The 10,000-nt window shown below is 41.3% G+C and overlaps 2 protein-coding genes across 2 annotated transcripts; both read right to left on the bottom strand.

The window, feature by feature from the left end:
• Positions 1-3,636: 3,636 nt before the first annotated feature.
• On the bottom strand, positions 3,637-8,064 carry LOC125140285 (gap junction alpha-3 protein-like). The gene is made up of 2 exons (XM_047809100.1): positions 7,449-8,064; positions 3,637-5,700 (listed from the first exon to the last, which is right to left on the bottom strand). Exon 2 carries the CDS (start codon positions 5,677-5,679, stop codon positions 4,630-4,632), a length of 1,050 nt encoding a protein of 349 aa, XP_047665056.1. The 5' UTR covers positions 5,680-5,700; positions 7,449-8,064; the 3' UTR covers positions 3,637-4,629.
• Positions 8,065-8,101: 37 nt separating this feature from the next.
• Positions 8,102-9,673, bottom strand: LOC125140283 (gap junction beta-1 protein-like). The gene is made up of 2 exons (XM_047809087.1): positions 9,514-9,673; positions 8,102-9,382 (listed from the first exon to the last, which is right to left on the bottom strand). Exon 2 carries the CDS (start codon positions 9,366-9,368, stop codon positions 8,652-8,654), a length of 717 nt encoding a protein of 238 aa, XP_047665043.1. The 5' UTR covers positions 9,369-9,382; positions 9,514-9,673; the 3' UTR covers positions 8,102-8,651.
• Between the last annotated feature and the right edge of the window lie 327 nt (positions 9,674-10,000).

Below are 10,000 nucleotides of genomic sequence, written 5' to 3'. Positions count from 1 at the left end.
AACACACATGCACACACACACCAGCTCACATGTGCACTCTGAATACACACAAACACACACACGCACACACACACCAGCTCACATGTGCACTCTGAATACACACACACACACACACAGCATTTACAATGATGAATATGCAAATTAAATGCTGTAATGTAACTGAATTTATTTGCTGGTTAAACTTATTGTTTCTGTGTGTGAGTATGAATGAAAGACAAGTCAGATAATAACATGATCTTGTAATGTGCTTTTGTCTGTTTTGAATATTTAAATGTGAGTGTTAGTGTGTCTGTGAGTGTTAGTGTGTGTGTGTGTGTGTGTGTGTGTGTGTGTGTGTGTGTGTGTGTGTGTGTGTTATATACACCGATCAGGTATAACATTATTAGAAAATAACATTAACATTAAAGAAAATGTGATTCATCAGACCAGGTCACCTTTTTATATTACACTGGGGTCCAGTTCTGATGCTCCATGTGCCCATTGTTGGCACTTTTGGAGGCGGACCCTGATCATGGGCACCCTGACTGGTCTGCGGCCATACTGCCCCATATGTAACAAACTGTGTATTCTGACACCTTTTCAACAGAACCAGCATTAACTTCTTCAGAAATTTGAGCCACAGTAGCTCGTCTGTTGGATCGGACCACACGGGCCAGCCTTCGCTCCCCACATGCATCAATGAGCCTTGGCCATGATCCTGTCACCAGTTCACCACTGTTCCTTCCTTGGAGCACTTTGTATAGATACTGAGCACTGTAGACCAGGAACACAAGAGCTGCAGTTTTGGAGATGCTCCGACCGAGTCGTCTAGTCTTGTCAAACTCACTCAAACCCTTCAGCTTGCACATTTCTCCTGCTTTTAGGACAAAACTAATATATATCCCACCCACTAACAGGTGCCGTGATTAATCAGTGTTATTCACTTCACCTGTCAGTGGTCATAATGTTATGCCTGATCGGGGGGGGGGGGGTGTAAGGAGAATCACAAATACAGGGTCTCTATTAAATTAGATTCATTATGATTAAGATCATAAAAATCTTGTGTAATAGCGTGTGGTCTTAAATTCAGTCTAGTCAGATGTTTGGATTATTTATTTAACTAAAGCAGACTTAACAGACTGCTCAGAAGATGATGGTGCAGTGTTCGATGCTCTGGCTTGTCGGACCATCTACATCTGCTACCTGACATTCTTCACTTCCTCTTGGTAAGATTGTGACGTCACAGCGAGTTGTTCAAATGGGGAAAGTGTAAATTTAATCAGCTTCAGATCGTTGGAAGTTGTGGTCTACAAACTCATGATGCAATGAAAAGTGGGAAACTGACAAGCTGTTTAGAGCTTTTTGCATTTCCTTTTTCCCTGTTCACCGACACCGAGGGAGGATTTCAGCAAGGTGACCAAGTCCACAAAAATCCCTCTGCCATTTGTTGGACATAGATGGCTTCAAAATTTGCCTGTAGTTGAAAGCCATGAAAATGAAGTTACCTGAAACCACGATGATCATTTGAGACTGTAGCAGGGGCCCAATGTGGCCCCCCTCATTCTGGTGATGGTTTATTTTTTTCATGACCATCACAACTTTCCACCCATTTGTGGAGAAGTTATGCAAACTTTTGAACTGGGATTATTTCCTTATTTTCTTTTTTCTGTTATGCCTTACGTGTTAACTTGAGTTCTATAAGAAAAGAAATAAATTAGTTTATTTTTTCACTCACTGACATTTCAGTTCTCCCAAGGTATGCAAACTTTTGTGCACAACTGTATACATATATATATAATGTGCTCTGTTTGAATGTTGTTTTTATGTTTATCACAAAGTGGTATTATTTTATGTTTCAGTGCATTAAAAAAGCTTTTAAAAATTGTTTAGAAAGTCTGGAATATTAGTTAGCAAGAAACCTGTGTGTTCCACATTTATCTCACATGTCACTAACCACTAGCATTATTGTTAGATATTCACTAATTCATTTTGGTGTTTGTTTGTTTTTTCATTATTCATTTATACCAAAAAAATCACATGTACTGTATGTAGAATATGTAAATGAACATGTTATATACATGTTGAACATGTTGAATAACACATTGTTATATTCATGAAACTCATTTAGAATATATGATGTGAAGATATTTGTCACATGGTGGTCAGTGTCAGGGTTTGGATTGTGTTTTGATGATCATTGTGTTTAAAACAGCTATAATGTGACAATCAACATCGTGTTGCTCTATGATTTGTTTAAGGCTTTATGTCTAATTTCTGCAGCAGCTTTGTTTATCCCTAAAGATGCTTTTTATACACACACACACACACACACACACACACACCAGGATGGTTATAATGTGTTTAGTGTTGTGTGTCTGTGTGTTTTGTGCCTCTGACTTAAGCTACTTCAGTGGATGTGATTTATTTACCTGTGAAATAAAGGAGAAGATTAAAGTGTGTGTGTGTCTGCATGTGTGTGTAAACTGATGCACAGCTTACTCTAAATGAGTCTGTGTGATTTTGGGAGATAAATAAGATAAACAGATGAACAAATCTTTGTACAGACAGTTGACTGTAACTGATGAGCTGGAATTCAGAATGTGTTTGTGAAGGTAAAAATATTTCAGGAGCTCGTCCTGGAATAGCAAATTTCCTGTCTAACCTCCGACTTCTGACCCTGCACCTGTCAGGACGTATATAGAGCGAGTGTGAAGAGTCAGCGAGGTGTTTCATGCCCTTCACTTCGTATGAGCATGTAGTCATGAGCGACTTTACAATTAATACAATTTAGATTTATAGTTTCACTATATTTAATACATTTATAGAGAAATACTGGTTTTACTTTAGACTTGTGTGTTTCAGCCCAGATTTACTTAAATTAATTTTTATCTCTGAATCTTTTGTGTTCCCTCAGAGTTTCTCTCATTTACCTCAATTTTAATTATGATTTACTCCAAACTCCACTACTTAGAGGAAGAAACTAATAGTAACTGCCGACGTTACTCACTGTTTGTGGTCTCGGACCCTCAAATGCTCAGCTGTATAAATGAGATCGATGTAAGTTCTGGATAAAGACGTCAGAAATGTAAATGTAGGAAGCTGCATGAAAAAAATCAACACAATACAATAATCACAGTTTGTGTAGCAGGACAAATGTATTCCAGCATTGAAGGATGAGCCACCAAAAGGGTTCCATTCTCCCACATATTTAAAATAATTGACTATTAAACTAAGAATATCGACAATACACATTTCTGTCCATTGTTTTTTCTACAGCATCAAAAGACTCCGATTTCATGTCAAGGACGTTTTAAGAGGATTATGTACATACACACATAAAGACTGTTCTCTGTGTGTGTGTGTGTGTGTGTGTGTGTGTGTGTGTGTGTGTGTGTGTGTGTGTGTGTGTGTGTTATATACACCGATCAGGTATAACATTATGACACACATAAAGACTGTTCTCTCTGTGTGTGTGTGTGTGTGTGTGTGTGTGTGTGTGTGTGTGTGTGTGTGTGTGTGTGTGTGAGAGAGAGAGAGAGAGAGAGAGAGAGAGAGAGAGAGAGAGAGAGAGAGAGAGAGAATTTATCGATGAAACATTTTAATTCTGGTTTAATCACTTTATTAAAACACACAGTGAGTGTTCAGGCTCAGACTGCAGTTACCATAGCAACAGTACACAGTAAAAACGTTGTAACACACAGTAATAATATTCAGTTCATTAAAACACAACCAAAAAATAAGACACTTAACAACCAAATGACAGCTTGTTAGCAAAATCTACACTCACTCGCATTACAGCTAAAAATGGAAATCCAGAAAAGTTCAAACTTTGTTTCTTACAAACCAGAGAAATGCTAAGGCTCGTAAATTAGCAGTGTGACAAATATTGATAAACTACAACAAAAACAAATGCTAGCAAAATAACAATGACATTAGCAGCAGGGCTAACGCTAGGAGGCTAGATTTAATGCTAATAAAGCATGTTAGCAGTGTGGCACATTCTGGTAAATTAGTGCAATGCTAGTGCTAGTAGTGTGTTTCAAATTCTGGTCGGACTGAAGAAGCCCACTGACGGGTGTTAGTGAATATAAACACAGGCTAATGCTAATACATTAACAATGTGTCAAGTGCTAAAAAATAGTGAAACAGGCTAGAGTTTCTCCACTAGTGATAAGTTAAACACTAGCATGTGAGTAAACACTAACTGAGACCGCAGGCCAGTTTGAGTGTCTCTTTCTATGTTCTTCTCAATGATAAAAATAAAAAAGTATCACACATTCATCATGAGACTTCTGAGTCCCATCACTTTTACAATAATAATCAATAATCACTTAAATCACACAGAAAAATTCACACTTATCTGTCACCAACTCACACATGACACCTAGTACATTATCATTAAGTACAGTATTAAAGCTAATTACTTTAACACTAGCCACATGTCAAACCTTATCTGTAGTGGCAAATGCTAACAGTTTTACGTAGGAAACACTGCAGTTCATGTATGTGTGTGTGTCTATTGTGTGTGTATTTGTGTCTATTGTTTGTGTGTGTGTGTTTGTTTGCATTTGTATCTGTATGTGTGTGTATCTGTGTGTATTGTGGTATCACTAGTTGGTTGTTAGGTTTTATTTCATTTTTTTCTTCTCCTTAAATTTTCAGATCGTCCAGTCGGCTCTTATTGTTGCTATAGCGACTAGCATAGCTCGGCCTGCGCTGGTAATACGGAGATCCAGGGGCAGAACTTGAGGTTTTCTTCACCCTGGTTTCATCAGGTTTGGTTTCTGCAGGGTCAGCTTTGGTCTCTGTGGTGATGCGCTCTACGGCAAGGTTATCGTTGTTCTGTTTGTGGGCGGAGCGACTGCCGTACGCGGGAAAAGAGCCGTCAGTGTCTGGGAGTTTGTACTGAGGCTCAGGGGGTGGGGCATGGGCAGGGTAATAGGGGTAACTGGCAACAAATGGAATAACAGCTTCCTCACTAGGTGTTTTGGAGGAAGAGTCAGAGATCGAATGGCGAAAGCGGAGACCCTGACGACACTTGGTGAAGCCAAGGTGGTACATCTCCACCAAATTTAGGAGAAGTGACACACATGCTACAGCTAGCATGAACAGGATGAAGATGGTTTTCTCTGTAGGGCGTGAGATGTAGCAGTTTACTGTATTGGGACATGGCCAGCTGCTGCACGTGTACATGGGCTTGAGCTCAAAGCCATATAGGAAGTACTGTGCTACCAGGAAGCCCACCTCCAGCAGGGTTTTGAAAATGACATTGAACACATACGTGCGAAGCAGAGCTCCCTGCAGCCTGATCTTTCCCTGTTCATCCCGAATGGTTGTTGTTACTTTTCCCGCTTTCCCAGCTCCATCCTTATCCACACGCTTCTGCTTGTCCTCCATACGCAGCAGGTGCAGGATGTGTCCCAGGTATATGAGCGTGGGAACTGACACAAAGATGATCTGCATGACCCAAAACCGGATGTGTGAGATGGGGAAGGTTCGGTCATAGCAGACATTTTGACAGCCAGGCTGCTTGGTGTCACAGGTGAAACCTGACTGCTCATCGCCCCACACCTTCTCTGCTGCTGCTCCCAGAACCAGGATCCTGAAGATGAAGAGCACAGAGAGCCACACCTTCCCCACCACAGTGGAGTGTTCCTGAGCACTCTCCAACAACTTCCCCAATGAGCTCCAATCACCCATGACTGACTATCCACACACAGTCTGGGGGGAGGGGGTAGAGAGGGGAGGGAGGAAGAGGGAGAGTAAATAAAGAAAAGAAAGAGAGGGACAGGCAGAAAGATTAATCAATCTTTTGTTATTATTATTATTATTATTATTATTATTATTATTATTATTATTATTATTATTATTCTTTGACCTGTTCGTATTTTTGTCAGTCTGGAGTAAATTCTGATTACATTAGTCACAGGGTTAGTTCTGGTCAGGTTAGTTGTAGGAACCATTTTAGGGAACCAAGTCTAGGAACTGCTGTTGATTAAATGTGAGCAGAATGTCATCGTCACTGCGTTTCCACGGTGACGCAGCATTTCACACATCAACTTTAGTTTCCTTGATGTTCAAACAACCAGGAAGTCATTTAGGAACTGTGAAGTTCTCATCCATGAGAGTTCAAGAACTGTTTAGTTTCTGTAACAAAAAACATTCAGTCTTACATGACTTCCTGTTCTTGTATGAGGTCATAGCCATTACTCTGTGTCACTGCATCATAGGCATTCAGCCAACAACCTGTGACATCTCATCACTCTGTGTGTGTGTGTGTGTGTGTGTGTGTGTGTGTGTGTGTGTGTGTGTGTGTGTGTGTGTGTGTGTGTGTGTGTGTGTGTGTGTGTGTGTGTGTGTCTCAGGTTGCCGCTTAAGTACTGTCTTGTTCAGTCACTCTTTCTGACCCTCCTAGTTCCTCTGTGTGTGTGTGTGTGTGTGTGTGTGTGTGTGTGTGTGTGTGTGTGTGTGTGTGTGTGTGTGTGTGTGTGTGTGTGTGTGTGTGTGTGTGTGTGAGAGAGAGAGAGAGAGAGAGAGAGAGAGAGAGAGACAGAGAGATTGAGATTATATTAGAGAGAGAGAGAGATTTATAGTATCCTGCCTCGAAGCCCGATGATGCCTGAGATAGGCACAGGCTCCTCTTGACCCGAGTAGTTTGGTAGAAAATGAATGAATGAATATTGAATATAAATTATTATTATTATTATTTTGATGAGTCTCTAAAAATAAACCCTGTCTTATTAAACAATAAATTTCACATCAGAACATCAGTTTAATGTTAGCTCATTACTCAGTATTACAGACTCACACACACAGATACTGTCATCAGGTCAGATATCACATACATCAGGATATTTATATTTAATATTGAGGCTGATGGATATGAATGTAAGATAACTGTCGGCTAGTTACATCTGATAAATTTATTGTTTTTATAGAACAGTGTGCTGAAAACCACAATATAAAACTTCACATAATCATTTTTTGAATAATGACATGTTTTCACCTGAACAACACCTAAAGTGTTAATGACTCAGTAAAGTAAGTGTTAATGACTCAGTAAAGTAAGTGTTAATGACTCAGTAACGTAAGTGTTAATGACTCAGTAAAGTAAGTGTTAATGACTCAGTAACGTAAGTGTTAATGACTCAGTAAAGTAAGTGTTAATGACTCAGTAACGTAAGTGTTAATGACTCAGTAAAGTAAGTGTTAATGACTCAGTAGGTATAAACTCATTAACAAATAAATTACCAAAATTACTAAAACAGAAAAGAGTATTCGGTACTTTGAAGAAGGTAAAACATGCTTTTTTGCATTTAATTGGTGGTTGTGTGTGTGTGTGTGTGTGTGTGTGTGTGTGTGTGTGTGTGTGTGTGTGTGTGTGTGTGTGTGTGTGCGCACGCGCGTGTGTGTGAAGTGCTGTACTCTGCTGTGTAATTGTACATGTGTATCAGGAAATCGGGACTCACCTTCACTATATGTTCACATCCAGTATGAGTCCCAACACACACATCTACACACAGCTGAAACCTCTCATTAACACAGAGCAACAACAAAACTGTGACTACAAGCTATAACCATCCGCCAATAAACATGTTGTGTGTGTGTGTGTGTGTGTGTGTGTGTGTGTGTGTGTGTGTGTGTGTGTGTGTGTGTGTGTTAGGGTTAAATTTGGCAGACAACACAATCCCTTAGAGAGAACTGTAAACCGTATGCTGCCTCCTTCATGTAGACTGACAGCGGCTCAACCAATCAGATGGCAGGGAAGTGTTTAGAATTTGGCTAAATATATTCTCCCTTCTACAGGGAAAATACCACACACACACACACACACACACACACACACACACACACACACACACACACACACAAAGTGCTATAATGATGATGGATTAAATAGCAGGTCTCACTACAGTATACTACTGACCCCAACTCTGCCTCTAACACTGGATCACACCCATTCATTCATGTCGAGGTGTGTGCGCGTGTGTGTGTGTGCGCGCGCGTGTGTGTGTGTGCGCGCGCGTGTGTGAGCTTGTTGAGGCTGAAAAGGAAATATTTATTAGTATTATTATTTCTACTTCTGTCCACACACACACACACACACACACACAGAGGGTTTTTTTCAATATATTACATTTATTCACTGTTTAAAATCATTTTAAAAGTATGAGTCAAAAACCTTTTGTTATTAATTATCATATGTAAATGACATGATGATACCATATAATGTCCCATTCAAGGTAAACTCTTCTGTTAGCCAAGAGCTCAGAGACCGAACCACCTTTAAACGCACTCCTGACTCGTTGTGTATTTAAGGGAGCACTAACATGCTGCCTACATAGGGACCCTACGCCTGCTCTTATGTACCTTTTTATTCCGTGTCACATTCCACCTCACAATTAGTTAAATCATTAGTTATTAGTTAGATTAGTTAAATTAGTTAGTTATCTAGTCAACTGTTAAGGCTGATTTCACAGTGTGACAGATGGAAGCTTAGGTTAGATTAGATTGTTATTAAACTTCATTAGTCACTCAATGTCATTAATGTTAGCTAAAATATACAGCACAGTGGTTTGTTGGTGAGTGTGAGCATGTCAGTGTGAACATGGTGATGCAGTGAGGTGAAGCAGTGTGAAGATGAGTGTTTTTCATTTAAATAAAACAGCTCTTTAGTAGGAGAACAGTTTGTGGCTGATCCAGGCTCCCACATGCGACTGGTCGCTGGAGTTCAGGTGTTTGCTCACAGCGTGGGCAATGAGGAAGATGATCTCTGCAATGTTGAGGAGGACACAGACACCTGAGACAGCCAGCATGAAGATGGTGAAGACAGTTTTCTCAGTGGGACGTGAGACGAAACAGTCAACGATGTTGGGACACGGATAGGCATCGCACTTGACCAGCCGGAACATCCGATATCCGGGGTATATGGCATAGAACAGGTAGAGGAAGGCCGACTCAAAAGCGACACGCACCAAGAGGCTGAGGATGTACGTCCACCAGAGGGCACCGCTAATCTCCGTGGCACGTGCGGCAATTCGTTCCAGCTCGCCTGAACCTGGGTGGTGGCGCCGCATCTTTTTCTGCAGGTGCTTCCGGTGCACGACGTGCATGTGCACTAGCAAGGTGGCGCTGGACACCAGAATGAGCTGCAGTGCCCACAGGCGAGTGTGTGAGATGGGAAAGAAGTGGTCGTAGCACACGCTGTTGCAGCCTGGCTGCTGCGTGTTACATGTGAACTGCTCACGCTCATCACTCCACACGCTCTCCGCTGCCACAGCCAACACCAACACACGGAACACAAAGAGCACCGAGAGCCACACTCGCCCCAGAGCCGTGGAGTGACGACTACCACCACTGATCACAGCGTAGAATGTCACCCAGTTCATCCTCACTCACCACTCTGAAAACACACACACACACACACACACACACACACACAGAATCACACACATAGAGAATCACACACTGTCATAAGTTGCACAATACCACTGGTGCATTACATACAGATACACATTCAGACATATTTGTTACCCGTCACTGTAGATGATGTTAGTGTCTGTGATTCCTGATGGAGAATCAACCACATCAGTCACACACACTCCATCTCAGTGTTCTTTTTGATGCAGCAGTGGAGGGTGGATCAAAACTCTCTCTCTCTCTCTCTCTCTCTCTCTCTCTCTCTCTGTCTCTGTGTCTCTCACACTCAAGAACTTCACACACACACACACACACACACACACACACACACACACACACACACACACACACACACACACACACACTCACACACACACAAATTGCTTTGTGACTGAACCCACACACTGCGTGACCCTAAAGTCACATGATCCTTAAGAGGGCGTCAGATTGGCTAAAAGACAGACAATTACACTGTGCATATGTGTGTGTGTGTGTGTGTGTGTGTGTGTGTGTGTGTGTGTGTGTGTGTGTGTGTGTGTGTGTGTGTGTGTGTGTGTGTGTGTGTGTGTGTGTGTGTGTGTGTGTGTGTGTGTGTGTGACG

This window comes from Tachysurus fulvidraco, chromosome 26, assembly GCF_022655615.1.
Source record: "Tachysurus fulvidraco isolate hzauxx_2018 chromosome 26, HZAU_PFXX_2.0, whole genome shotgun sequence".
Classification (NCBI taxonomy): domain Eukaryota; kingdom Metazoa; phylum Chordata; class Actinopteri; order Siluriformes; family Bagridae; genus Tachysurus; species Tachysurus fulvidraco.
The sequence above is the reverse complement of the archived record's forward strand: the minus strand, read 5'-3'. Positions and strand labels throughout refer to the sequence as shown.

Coding starts and splice junctions, on each gene's coding strand:
- LOC125140285 (XM_047809100.1), bottom strand. CDS start 5,679: ATGGGTGATTGGAGCTCATTGGGGAAGTTGTTGGAGAGTGCTCAGGAA.
- LOC125140283 (XM_047809087.1), bottom strand. CDS start 9,368: ATGAACTGGGTGACATTCTACGCTGTGATCAGTGGTGGTAGTCGTCAC.